Source organism: Fusarium redolens, assembly GCF_020744475.1.
Source record: "Fusarium redolens strain MPI-CAGE-AT-0023 chromosome Unknown BKA55scaffold_1, whole genome shotgun sequence".
Taxonomy (NCBI): Eukaryota; Fungi; Ascomycota; class Sordariomycetes; order Hypocreales; family Nectriaceae; genus Fusarium; species Fusarium redolens.
This window is the reverse complement of record NW_025763664.1, coordinates 5,550,851-5,564,618: the sequence shown is the minus strand read 5'-3', so window position 1 is coordinate 5,564,618 and position 13,768 is coordinate 5,550,851. Positions and strand designations below refer to the sequence as shown.

Below are 13,768 nucleotides of genomic sequence, written 5' to 3'. Positions count from 1 at the left end.
GGAGCTAATCGGCGCGAATGAGAAGCGAGTTCACGTGAGGAAGCATCCTAGCTTTAGGCAGCCGTAAAGGAGGCGGGAGCTTAGTGCTGCGCCACATCGTCCTTATGGCCTGATTGACAATCTTCGAATAAGGCATCAACTTTGCTCCAGCCTTGCCCCACACCAATCGAGTGAGCTTCGTGAGCTTGGTGTAGCCCCGCCGGTGACGAAGCGCAACTCAGCATCAGCCCGTAACTTGCGCCGATTTGTCCATTTCCCTCCAAAACAGCTCTGATATACTGGAATTGGTCTATTAATTGCTGTCCAAGATGCCGGTATGTCCAAGGCAAACACCTATACTCGCAATCAACTACACACACACTCCACCATCTCCTATTTCATCACCGCATCTCACGATATCAACGAAACTAACAACACCTTTCTAGGCATACAACTCCGTCTTCAACAATGATCCCAACATCCCCCGCATAATCGGCAACTTCCCTCTTCTCCCTCTCCGTACCAAGACCAGAGGCCCTGCCTACACCCTCCCTAACCCCTCGCCGCCTCTGCCGGCCAACGAGTCACCCGACCCCGACAGCGAGAGCTACGATATCCTCGACGAGGTCCTCGCCCTTTTCCGCGCCAACACATTCTTCCGAAACTTTGAGATCCAAGGCCCTGCCGACCGTCTGCTTGTGTATGGAATCTGGTTTGTCAGCGATTGTCTGACAAAGATCCGACCTCAGGCTTCTCTGCGTGATGCCCAGAAGGATGTTTTGAACTTGGCGCTTGACCTTAACTTTGCTATTCCTGGAGACCCTGCATGGCCCCTCAACCAGGTGTGTTTGCCAAACTCAAACAGCGCGACAAATTGGCCGGTTTGCTAATGTTTGACTGTAGATGTACGAGCCCCCTAGGGACAGACAAGAAGCGGAGCAGCTTAAGCAATATCTGTCGCAGGTTCGACAGGAGCTTGCTTCCCGATTACTCGCTAGGGTATATGACGAGGACGAGACTAAGCCCAGCAAGTGGTGGTTGAGCTTTACCAAGAGAAAGTTCATGGGCAAGTCTCTGTAGAGTATTAGCAAGGAGGGTTGAGGAAAGACAATTTAGAGGACTATCACCGAATCGAGGAGCTGGCGTCATACAAAATACATTTTCAGTACTTACTTGACCTATTGCTGTCCGTTTCTCAATTCTTGGAGTGTCACAACACTTGAGATCGTTCCATCAAGCGACAAAAATAAACAGCCTTAAAAAGCCTGCCAAACTTACCATAAAATCATCATAACTTATTGTAGCTCATCACAAATCATCATAACTTACTATAAATTACCATAAATTACCATAAATATATCCAAGTGTTTTATGACTTGAGATTGAAAGCCTTTGCTATCTGGCACTGCTCCCTTGTTTTATGCTATTGACAATCAGGGGATATCATGCTTGTATAGGTCTGTTTGTAAACGTGCGTGGCACTGTCCGATTTCAGATGGCACAAGTGATTGTTTAGGCAGCACATTTACCTCTAACCTCGCTTGAACAATCAATTGTTAAATGACCTCATCCTGAGTGAATAGTCAACAATCAAAGGCCTCCCTCTTATCTATAAATTCTCCCACATCCCCTGATGATGAGACAGAGTCTACTGCTACAACATGATCTCAGACCTTATATATAAACTCAGTTATCTCTATAGTCTTTTCTTCTTCCACAACAAAGGAGAAGAGCTTGAAACATTTTGCTGCCTGACTCCCCCCATCTCTAGTCCTGTGGGCATATGACATCAAAGAGTTCACTCGGAGGCATCGGGGCTCGCAACTGAGACCTGATCTAACTTCCAAGGCCTCAGGGGTACCCTCGGGTGCTTACTCGGTTGCCATGGTCTACGACCATGATCTTTACGAGGACGGCGAGGGCGACTATAAGGTCTTGGGGCTCGGAACGAGTCCATCCTTTCTTCTTTCCGCCAAAACCCGGCCCTTGAAATAGCTGTTTACGACGGCCACTTCTCTTAAACTATATGGTATACTGTAAACAACTCTCTTCCTCATTCATAAAAAACCTTGTACCCTGACTCCTCATCTCAGCACCTCGTCATCACACGCCCCAAGACAACACTGCCATGATAAAGTCGTTATATACAAGGTAGCCTCTCCAAGCATCCAGGCCAACTACGACGAGATGTCTATCAAATGCAGAGCAAAGTTTTTCTTTACTGCTGTATCAACGCAACACACCCACAGCACGTCAATGACGCCAATGTCTCTTCAAGTTGGGACCTGAGCATACAATGACGCGCATTATGTGGTCTTCCTGTCAGACAAAACGGTTGTGCCCCCAGAGATCATCAACCTCACTGTCCTTCCCCACGGTAAGTCGATCGTTGCATGAAGTCCTATAGTCACTAACCACAGCACAGAAGCTCTGACTCTCGTGCTCAAGATCATGACACTCCGGCCGCATGCCTCAACGAGGTCAAATCTTGTGGTGAAACCATAATTCTCTTCCGATATGATACCGGCCGAGAAACAGAGGTCATGAAAGTCGACCAAGATTCACGAGTCTAGTGGACAGCGACTCGAACCGGTTGCGGGTGGGTTCATGAAGTACAGGGTCAAGGCCTATTCCCCAGACCTAGAATGCAACCAGTACATACATGCAGCAACCTCTGCCTTTAGTCTTTGTGTAAGCATAATATACGACGACCATCTCTTCCGATCTCAAAATCATCAACAGCCCTCGCAGCGGACGCCAGGAGAACGTTGCAAAGGTGCTAGACATAGAGAATATATTCGCAGGCATCATTGATGTCCCGCCATACCCTGGGTTTGACATTACAGAGATTTCACTGATGTCAACAAAAGCTAGAAGGCTAAATTTGGTCAGAAGGTGCTATCACCCACAAAACTCGTAACGTCTTGCTAGGATTCCTATTGCATCCACTGATCAGATCGTTTCGCTGTCGGGCCGCTTTGGGCCATGCCAACGAGCGTTTACTGTTCAGGGTACTAGAGCAATACCCGTTAACACAAAGCGGACACCAAACCAAGTATACAGGAGGCAAAGGAGTTCTTAAACTTGCTCACGATGACTAATGCCATAGTTATAGCATTTTATGCCAACTCTTCTTCTTGTTGGCGAACAGGTATCTCTGGTGCAACTTTACAAATAAAAGGTCATTGTCGCCTCCTATCATCAAATTTCAGCAGAACTTGGTCGTGTGCAGAGATGTTATTCTTTGCTTAGAGCCGCTCGCTCAGGATCCCAAGAACCCAAGGATTATTCAGCACGACCCAGCCTTTGTCTTCTCTCTGACATATTTGAGCTACCAGGAATTAAGCCTCTTGGTACAGTCTTGATATTGGACGAGGTCCATGCCATCAAAAACACGCGCAGCCGGACGTACAGAGCGATCCTCAACCTCCAGGAGAGGTTCGAATACTGTATTATATATCAGGGACGCCAATCGACAATACTTGGCTTAATAGCTTTGCATTGCTCTCTCTCCTCTGCGGACATCAGATTCATACTGTTAGAGTCATGCGCGTTTCCTTCGGACAGCTTCCATCTTCTCCCATCATACTTCCATCATACTTCGCATTGAACACGTCCGCATTAATATGCACTTTCAATCAACTTGAGACGTCAAGCAAAGCCGTCTGTTCATTTCGACGCCTCCTAAACAGCGTTAGGTTTCCTTTCCCTGATCTCTGGTAAGTTTCGTCACACATATCAAATCCCGTATTAGTTTTCTGACATGGGGACCTCCAGGTCTCCTTATCTTTGTACTACACTTGCTTCTACTAATTCGATCATATTTTCTCGCGTCCAACTATTTTTGATCATTTCCCGTCATCTTTTGCGGCAGTTTTCGACTCGACATCAAATCCAACTGTACATGGGTCTCCAACACGTTTCAACCCACTCGTTGATGGATATCTTCCAATAAATGTACCTTCCATGTCTTCTTTATAATATCAATCCCTTTCCCCAAGCCCTGGAACTTCCGATTCGTCATGCCTAGACTCAACAGTCGGCAGAAACGGCAAGCCCGTTTTGCTGCAGCTCAAGGCCGTCTCACATCTGAAGAGTTAGAAACACAGAAGCAACAGAACATGGAGGTCACCCAAAGACCCCTTGCTCACAGCACTCTTTATCTTCTAAAACTTTCCAAGAAGTGGTTCGTGGAATTCTTGGAAGATCAGGTCAGAGAGGATATTGAACTTCAGCGCATGTATATTGCTGCCCTGAATAGAATGGTCGGTAAACCAGATCATGCCATACAAGGGCTCTTCTTTCACAGGGGAGTTCAGAACAGGAAACAACAATTCAACTTCTGTATATATCAAGAAGGGCATCCAGCAGAATACAGAGAAGCTTACGGTATCTGCGCACACATATCATTGCACGAATGAAAATGTCCTAGAATATACCCACCCTTCCCCGAGACTATAACCCCGACAACGATAGACCAGGCTAGGGAGTTCCTCAATGGTCTGACGTCAGTCTTCACCGGTCACTTCAATAAGGCAGTTATTACATTTAGTAGCTCTGCGGCCTCTATGCTACTTAGCCAGAGCAACCTCTATCCCGGCTACTTCAAGTTTAAGACTCAGAGTCGCAACTATAAACCATACTATTATATTGCAGATAAGTACAGCAGTATCCCCTTTTATATAAAAGATAGCCTTAAAGATCAACTAGTAGAGCAATCTATTAGTGCCTTTGTTTATAGTAAAAAGATATAGCTAAAGATCTATCCAGAGGATCACCATAAGTTTGGGCCTGAGTGAGTTCAAGGCCGGATTCTGCTTTTATCACCTGGTATACAAGGACCTCGGAGACCGATTGATAGAGTTACGACTTACTGAGTAAGGGTGGTTGGATGAGCAAAGATAAAAGTATTAGATCTGGAGGGCCTACAAACGACCAAGACAGTCGTCAGCTACCCTCAGGAGCTGGATATAACACACTATAAGCGAACACATGTTTCTATTTGCGATTTGGAGACGAAGGGCCAGTTATATTGTAGCCCATGACCTGCTTTGACCACCGGAGCAAGGTTCGGCCATCGCTAGCAGTCCCTCTTTCGGCCTCCGTAGCAAGATCAAGGTCCACATTGGAACAGTCACTCCCGGAAATGCCGATCCTCGCCGCCACGCCAGAAGATCGGTCTTATCCAGACCTCGGTGTTGAGATTATAATCTCACCAAATCTTGAACAACCAGCGAGTAAGGAGCTGGACGACTTCCCAACGACACGTCACCTAGTGATACCTCTCAAGTCAACACCTCTCCCATCAATATCTCTGCCACCAAAAACACAGGACTAGTCCAGTCAAACCCCCTATAGTAATCTGCCCCGAGAAGCACCGCTCGTTTGGGTCGATCCGAAAGACCACGTCCGGTCTTGGGACGGTCATTATATATAAACGGAATTTAATTCAGCAACTAAGCCGACGCAGATGCTGCCAATGTCGGAGTCGAGCAAGAGACACCAAAAGACACTCGATTAAGGCGGACGACCCCCTCGTGGGTCTCGGTGTCGAGCACAACAATAATCAACCACCACCAGATCACAAACTATGCGATGCACCGAGGCGTCGAAAATACCATCAAAAAGATCTTCAAGATCTTTAGCAGTCCACAAGAATCGCAGATAATCCCCAATTATGTGCCAAAGGTAACAGAAGAATCGGAAAACAGCTACTGGCCCAATCTAGAAGCCCCTCGACAACAACGCCTTCGAGCAAATGATCAAACCTGAGAGTCTAGGGTCCCGCGATAGGTTATGAGCCCTATTGTCCCTTCTCTTGGCTAAATAAAAGATGAGTATAAGATGAGAGATGTCGACTCTTCGACTGGACATGTTCTTGTAGACTATATAATATCCTGCCGCTATAATGTCGACTACGACAGCGCAGAGGAAGACGAAAATATCGCCCTAAGAGAACACATCATTGCCTTGAAAGCTTGGGCTGTTGGCCGCCGTCTTGGCCTTCAAGCTCTGGCGACCGTCAAACCTGAGATTCTGGGGTCCCAAGACAGGTTGTGAGCCCTATTGTTCCCTCTCTTGACTGAATACGTGCAACCCTCTATCTTATAGTCTCGCTCCAGAGGACAGGTTAAGTCCAATGTGGAGTTATTTGAGACTATTCTCAAGACAAGAAGTTCTCAGCGGTTTCATACAAAGTGTGATCGCTCGACGCCAAGTCCCTTTTGAAGTCACGCCCGAGGCAACTTTCATCAACCTGAAAACTTCATATAGATTCTCAAATCATGGAAGATATGGCCCAGCGCTCATGCAATTATATAACACACCAAGCCCCAAAGACCTTTTCTATCATTCTTACTGGCCCACTTGGTTATCGGAATCGACTGGCCAGTCTCGACAGAACAGACGAGTGGACAGATGGGACGGAGGGAGACGTACAATTTTTGGCGGGCACCTTTAGTATTGCATAGTCGAAAACACCGGCAGCAGCCAGAGCGTCGGCAAACGAGGTAGACTCCCATGATTTTACCTCACTTTCTTGCGAACTGCTCTTCCTCAAAAGAACGCATTTTGTGAAAACCGGGTGGAAGGCGTTAGTGTGTCTTTACAGGCATGGTTGGGACTTGGGCTTGAAATCAGATTGATGGAAGGGATGGAAAGGATGATACGTGAGCATGGTGAGTATCACTTGCGTTCTATGATGGAAGTGGTTGAGAAGAGAAGAGGACAGGAGTTGGAACAATTTATATAGATGAGATTGGAAGTGGCTTAATGTCTAATGCTCTAGCACTATCAGTTCGATTCACTGCCTACTCTCTAGTATCATCTTCTTAGTGATTCTCAAAAATCTCCTTTAGGATTGATGTTATAGAGTTTGGGAAGCAAGACCGACTGATGCTTATATTACCCTGAAGCCCCTTTCCACTTACTTCTCCTTCTCTTTGATACGTGTTTCTACTTCATTCTTGCACCTCAAGAGTTCTAGTTTAAGACAATACAACAGTTTTCATTTGGTTAGACAGTCTCATCATCGCAATCTTCATCTCCATTTGCCATCTCCTTATTTATAACTGACGATTCACAACACCAATTCACCGTGACCCATCGGAACGACTAACTTCTTCAATAACATGGCCGGTCCTTCCAAGTCCGCTCCTCGAAGGTCCACACGATCCAGGAAGCCGCCTGAATCTCAGAATCCCCCTGTAAGTCAATCCATTCATCAACACATCTGTATGTCTAATTAGTCGAGTAGGCTTCAAAGACTGCCACTGAGAGCGACGAAGATGCGTCCTCCACGACATTACCCTGCATCATAAACCCCTCTACTACAACACCTTCTGCCGCCGTTCGCAACAAGAACGCGCCCCCTGGGGCAGTGCTCTCTGCGACTGTAGCGCGACCCGAGACAGCGCCCTCTGAGATAGCGCCTAGCTTATTATCCAATTCGAGTATACTCAGGCACCGACTCCACGATAATGTTCAAGAGATGTACGAGAAGTATATGCGTCATTGTTTAGAGAAAAAGAATGGAGGCCATCCAGTCAAAACAAAGACTGGCATGCTCAAGGTCGCTGTACCAGAGAGCGGACATGCCGTCTTGTTCCAGCTCGTATCTACCAAGCACCCCAGTTTCCAGCAATATCAGCTCCTGCAAGGAGTGCAGTTCAGTTTCGATTCACCGGCATCACTGCGCCGATTTACTGATATTATACATCCGATTCTTTTTGAACAGTGTCGTCATCGGCATTTGTTAACAGTTGAAGTCAAGCTGAACATGTTCAGCACTAAGTGTCTTCCTCGAGCACCAGAGCTGATGGCTTGGCAGGAAGTTGGGGTTGGTGATGATCCCCATGCTTTTGGAGCGTGGGCCTATGAGCATTATGATGATTGGGTGAAAGCCGTAAAGAAGCTGTGCGAGCTCCCAGTGATAGTCCTAGTCACTCCACGCTTTCTCTTCCCTTATCGGAATTTCGACAATCTTGAATCGCTTTCGAAATCACTCCGAACAACCCCGAAATTAGGAATATTGGATGTTGAATTTGAAAAGGATACCTAGGAACAGGTTCCTGAGCCGGAATTCCATATGGCCATGGTCATGCATGCCATCACCCGTAAAAGAATGGTCGTTAAAAATGAGAGGATGAAAGACAATCTCACTACCGAGAGAAAATCCTATTTCCATGCATGTGGGACGTGCTTTTTGACATTGCACTTGGACGCAGATTAGGGTGAGGATGTCCATAAAGGTGATGTTGTGTCGGCGCACAACCACAGGGTGTTAAAGGCATACGTGTCAGGGCTCGTGATGTGCTTGGCAGTATGAGATTCGGTTGGGCAAGGGCATCGCATTGTTAGTCAATCAAGATTGTTTCTTTATGATATGAATAAGAAGTCCATAGCATCACAGCTTCTTCAATAAAGATTGTGAATCATCGGATTCAAGTTTAACACTGGCATACGTACTGCCTTGATGGCTCTAGAGGAATAACCAGTAAATAGATACCTTCACAAGCTTAGAATGTCAACCAAAAGAAGCCCAAACTGCTATCTTTCATTGCCCTGAAGCACATCTGATAGGTTTGTGAGTTGGACGAGGTTGCGGCGTCAGTTTGGGCATGGTCCATTCTGGACGATTACTTATACGTACGCTATGAAGACATCCCTGATCCAAAGCTTCTCTATAACTCAGGGTTCTAGCTTTCTCCTCTTAAACCTTCCTCTCGCCTCGATTTTGCCTTCAACAGGCACCGCCCTCCACGCTGTCAATAAGAATCCATCTGCACCTCCACGACCCATCATGAAAGGATGTGTCCTTCCAGGAAGAACCTGCCATCGTCGTGCCCTGCTCGTCTGGATAGTCACACCAAGTAGAAGCGTAGGGTTGATGGGGAACTCTTCACTGCCCTCCCAGCGCTCAAGCTCTTCAGCTGTTTTGCTTTCGACTTCTGGTGGCGGCGATGATACCCATGCGGCTCGACGCGCCACACTAAAGCAATCGGCCAGTTGCGTCAGGGGCTCGATGGTGGGAGAGTAAATAGCGATGGGAGCGCCACCGGCTAGTAAAGGGACTGTACTGCGGACAATAGAGATGGGGTCCATGGTGCTCGCAACTGCAAGACCAGAAAATCCTCCAGCGCGTGTTGTGTCGACCACATGCCGAATACGCGCCCACCTTCTTCTCTTGCGATGGTAATTCCCTCTGCGATTCGTCTTCCATGTCGCAATTTCCTCTGGTGTTGCCTCGGGTGGCTTGTTGTTGTACGCGTCGTCTTCCTCGGGGGAAAGGAGCTGCAGCCATGAAATATCCATGAGGTTGGTGTCGAGGGGGTGATAGGGTGGAGAGGGGTTGGCATTTGCGGCGTCGTAGTTGAAGTATCGTAGAAGAGCGAGGTTGGGTTGCGTTTGGCCGTGGATCAGGGTGAGAGTGTTCTTGTTGACGTAGGGGACGTTGAAATCGCTTCGCTTAGAAGGTCGTTTCTTCTCCTGCTTCTGTTCGGGGTTTGTTGATTCTGTTGTCTGGGCTTGATCTTGGTCCATTTCGTCTGTAGGAGCAGTGGTTTCTGTGACTTCTGGTGCAGCGGTATCTTCCGTGCTCTCTTCCTCAGGCTTGGGATGCAGGATGTCCATCCTCTCAGCCAAAGATGCCACCAGCAAGCCACCCGTATCATCAACCACCAACCACCTCCCGCCCTGCGAAGCACCAGCATCCTCGGTAGGAACACCTCCATAATGAACATCAGCCCAGCAACCCACCAGCGCCATCATCTCCTGCCTCATCTCAAGAATCTTTGAAGCATCACGGTCCTCCAGCAACCACTGAGCCAGCATCGGCACGTCAAGAGGTAACACCGTAAACCGTCGAATATACTTTTTCGTCTTGAGGAGCTTATATTTGGCCAAAGAATACGCCGTCTTTTGGTCAATAGCCGTATGCGACAGCAGTAGCTTGGCGATTAACTCCTTGCCAGCTGATGCGCCCTTGCGCTTGAGCTCCTCGATCTCTTCCGGCTTGAGTGTCTGTCGGGCCGAGTCGTCGATGATCTCGCGATTCGATCGAATGAGAACCTTTCCGCTCTCGTCGACAAGAGTAAGCTCCTCTCCATCTGCAGGTGCAATAACATCGTCTCCCTCGGCTGGTTCTGTCGCTTCGGCACTGGTGTCGGCCAAGTCGTCGGCATTGAGCTCTTTGGCGGATACGACACGAAGGCGCGCAAATGTTTCTCCTTCGCGCTTGTCCTGGACCTCGTATGTGAAGTGGTACGGACGGTTGATGATCAGATTTGTTGGGAATGAGCCATACTTGCCCAGCGAGATTGTCCTGTCGCAAGTTAGTCGTGCAGAGAGTGGGAAAACGAAGATTGGCTTACGTATTTGGTACGACTTGTAATACACGATATGTCTCATTGGGAAGCCGTAAGGCTACCCATGAATTGGGCTGTACCGTTTCCTTGTCCATTGCGTTTGTTGGAGTAGGTATGATTTGCGATCCTTGAAAGGAAGAAAAAACTAAGGTAAGCCAGCCTCACCTCGGTGAGCCCCGCCACGGCCCCCACACTCCGATCTTCACCGAGATCTCGGTAGCTCTCACCTCGAGCCGAGATAATGACCAGAGACTTATTATCACGGGAAACTTATGAAATGAAAATTCACATTAAATGGCAATATTTTCGAAAATGGATCACCAGAGTAAAGGTGATAAATGGCATAAAACTACCCTCAGGGAGCAATAAAACTTCTGGTGCTTGATGACAGTGCCAAAAGTAACTAGTCCAAAGGCCTACTAAGTATATTAAACTTGCCTAAATCTATCCTAAACTTACTTAACCCTTTTTGTCACTTAAGATATAAGTCTTGAGTTTCATTGCCTCCCCTAGACTATCTAAAGACCTGCATCTGCTGCAAGCGCCAAAAGTCACAAGTCATTCATCTGTCTATTGGCTTCTACAAAAGATCTAGTCTAAAAGCTGTCGCTAGTCTACAGAAAACCAATGTCAACTGGCAAGACTCAAACCAGCCTCTCATATCCGGTGTAAGTCAACATCGCAAAAGGCAAAAAGTCAATCTTTCAATCTGCTCAAAACCTCCCGTGGCTTCATACTCAAAGTCAGAATTTGACGCCAATGTCCACTCACGCAATTCGGTTTTCGGGGGCGTCCTGATCGTTCGTGGTAGATTCAGAGCGTCCACCAAAAAGAGAGGTGAAAAAGTCGCAGATAGCGTACCAAGCATAGAGGCTCAAGCTCATGCTTCCGAAAATGAAGAAAGGGACGAGGGTATAGGTTGCAAGATCTATAAAATCAGTTAGTAGATGTTTCAAATAAAGAGGGATGGGGGAATACTTACAGACGAAGCCGCCGGAGTGCTTGACAACATTGTACAACTCGTTACGCATGATGTTCTCCGCGCCCTGCTCCCACTTCCAAGGACCGACCATTCGGAACTTGGTGTTAAAGTTAGAGCCCATGGCCCAGGTGTAAAAGACCTTCCAGCCCTTCTTCATGACAGAGAGGGCTTTGGGTGCAGAACCAATGTCGAGGGCGAGTTGGTAGGCATAACTTTCGTGGTCGACAGCTCGCTTGGTCTCGTAGAAGCTGTAGTTGCCTCGGGGGTGAAGCTGATAGTCGAGGTCGTAAGACTCGAGAGCGTTAGAGTCACGGGCAACAGGTACCTCCTTAGGATACCGGTGCTGGAGAAGGTGAAGAACCCACAGCTGAGCTTGAAGCTCGGCAAGGGGTGGAATGGCTCCAATGGAAGGGCGGACGAATCCAATGTAGCCCAGAGTCACATCTCCTTCTTTGTAGATTTCTCGGATGTTGGTCTGAGAGACAGTTGGGTACTCGTTGTCCAAGAAGGGAAAATCTCGAGTGTAGCCAGTTGCAAAGACCATGACACCAGGCTTGAGCTGCTCCTTCGGGAGAGCAGAATCACTCGGAAGCTTATCGTCGAACTGCATGTAGCCATCACGGTCGATGCTCGTAGGCCAGGTCACCACATCGATCTTCTTACCCTTAGTGTCCTCAATCTTGACGTTCATGAAGAAGGATCGGATACGGTTGCCCCATGACTGGGATCGCTTGCCGACGCTCAGGTATGGTAGAGCCTTGTCAGACTTGCAGTGGAGGACTATTGATATGTTAGCTATCATGTCTTGTGAGTGAGATAGGTGGGTACTTACTTGAATCCATGTACTTCCGGGTAGGGCTCATCTGGTCAACCCACTGATCGGGGCCCTCTTCAGTACCTGAGATGAACTTGTGCATGTTCTTGATCCAACTATTGTAGTAAGTCCAGAGAAGTTGGCTCTTCTGGAGCTTCGGGTGGACATACGCCGTGTCGAACAAGCTTGCGACAGATGTGTCAACAGGCTTGTTGGGAGCAGTCGGTGTGGGACGCCCCAAGGCTTGTGGGATCGGGATGATCTGTAAACTGTTAGCTTAATTCATACAGGATTAGTGTGATAACATACCTTAGGTGCACAAAAGAAGCCATCGCGATGGCAGAGAGTCACAGTCTTTGCGCCAGAAGTGGCAGCGAGATACGCAAGATCCATACCGGTCTCACCAGCACCCATGATGTACACATTAGTGTTTTCACCAAACTGTTCTCGAGACTTGAGACGGGATGAGTGAAGGACCTTGGGAACTCGTTCGATACCCTCGATGTAGGACATGACTGGGTTGACGTTGATTCCACTGCAGACAGCAACTGCGTCACACTCCCAATCAAAGGCGTCCGTCTTGTTGCGCAGAGAGATGACATGACCAATGTTATTAGGCCCACGACGAACTTTGTCAACTTTTGTGCTACGCTCGATCATAGGCCAGAGGTCGAAGTTGGTGGCATAGTCCTTGAGATACTGAACGTAGACTTCAGGGGTAACGAAGTCAGGGGCATTTTCTGGGAGACGAAAGTCGGAGAAAGCAGTGAGATACTTTGAAGAAACGAGCTATGATACAGTTAGCATATGGTTCATTAAAGGAAAGGGGTGCTAACTTACCTCAGCATCTTCGTAGACACGATAGGAGAAAGTGCCGCCGATTTGGGCCTCTGCTTCAAAGAGTCGGACCTCGATAGGAGGGATGGGGAAGTACTCGTGGGCATGAGCAAGGAATCGAAGGGTCGCTAGTCCAGCTGGACCACCGCCGATGATAGCCACTTTCATGTTGACTTGTCTTGGTAGGTCCTGATGATATAGAAGAGCTGCAAGAAGGTTAGAGTTGATAGAAAGTGAGATAGTGATGATCAACAATGAGATGTTGTTCTGGCTGTTGATGTAGGATGAAGAGGAAGATGAAAAGAAGTTTGAAAGAAATAGGATTATATTAATACAATAGGAGTAAATATGATACAGTGATGTTCCCGGTGATTCAGGCTGGGTGCTGCCACTGCCAGTGACACTGGAGAGTGCTCAGTGCACACAGTGACATGTTCGTTCTCAGATGAAACTGAACAGTATATAAGTTGGATTCACCAATAGCTTTCAGCATAATCCATTACTTGGGATATTCTGCCTAATTTGATGGCTATACCAAATAGTAAGAATATATAAAAGAGTGCCGCGTCGAAAAGTGAGGGCATCGCGAGTTTCGTGCAACAGCAGATTTTGAGGCTTGAAAGCCCCACGGTTGGAGAGTTTTATAGACATTTTACGGCACATAACTTTCAACTGTGTCTTTGAATGTTCACTTCCAAAACCTTATCTGTAAAATATTTTTGCTGTCCATTTGTATTGAGTCTGCACATCGCTTTTGTTCTCATTCAATTGGACTCATTGCTGTTCATCCTG

General features: G+C 47.5%; 5 protein-coding genes across 5 annotated transcripts; 4 read left to right on the top strand and 1 right to left on the bottom strand.

The window, feature by feature from the left end:
• The first annotated feature begins 149 nt into the window (after positions 1–149).
• On the top strand, positions 150–1,319 carry BKA55DRAFT_552547 (actin-related protein 2/3 complex subunit 3). Its single transcript, XM_046191442.1, has 3 exons — positions 150–314; positions 426–821; positions 883–1,319. Exons 1-3 carry the CDS (start codon positions 309–311, stop codon positions 1,057–1,059), a joined length of 579 nt encoding a protein of 192 aa, XP_046057498.1. The 5' UTR covers positions 150–308; the 3' UTR covers positions 1,060–1,319.
• Positions 1,320–3,884: 2,565 nt separating this feature from the next.
• BKA55DRAFT_701222 (uncharacterized protein) lies at positions 3,885–4,400 on the top strand (the record flags this gene model as incomplete). The annotated part of the gene is made up of 1 exon (XM_046200591.1): positions 3,885–4,400. Exon 1 carries the CDS (start codon positions 4,002–4,004, stop codon positions 4,398–4,400), a length of 399 nt encoding a protein of 132 aa, XP_046057497.1. The 5' UTR covers positions 3,885–4,001.
• A 620-nt stretch (positions 4,401–5,020) lies between these two features.
• Positions 5,021–5,826, top strand: BKA55DRAFT_701220 (uncharacterized protein; the record flags this gene model as incomplete). The annotated part of the gene is made up of 2 exons (XM_046200590.1): positions 5,021–5,216; positions 5,450–5,826. 2 exons carry the CDS (start codon positions 5,021–5,023, stop codon positions 5,749–5,751), a joined length of 498 nt encoding a protein of 165 aa, XP_046057496.1. The 3' UTR covers positions 5,752–5,826.
• A 1,283-nt stretch (positions 5,827–7,109) lies between these two features.
• BKA55DRAFT_589109 (uncharacterized protein) lies at positions 7,110–8,038 on the top strand (the record flags this gene model as incomplete). The annotated part of the gene is made up of 2 exons (XM_046194884.1): positions 7,110–7,184; positions 7,235–8,038. The coding sequence occupies 2 exons, from the start codon at positions 7,110–7,112 to the stop codon at positions 8,036–8,038; spliced, it is 879 nt and encodes a 292-aa protein (XP_046057495.1).
• A 335-nt stretch (positions 8,039–8,373) lies between these two features.
• On the bottom strand, positions 8,374–13,144 carry BKA55DRAFT_603564 (Gcd10p family-domain-containing protein; the record flags this gene model as incomplete). The annotated part of the gene is made up of 8 exons (XM_046196574.1): positions 8,374–10,300; positions 10,350–10,381; positions 10,509–10,563; positions 11,115–11,271; positions 11,326–12,105; positions 12,158–12,401; positions 12,449–12,928; positions 12,980–13,144. 8 exons carry the CDS (start codon positions 13,142–13,144, stop codon positions 8,668–8,670), a joined length of 3,546 nt encoding a protein of 1,181 aa, XP_046057494.1. The 3' UTR covers positions 8,374–8,667.
• Positions 13,145–13,768: the final 624 nt, after the last annotated feature.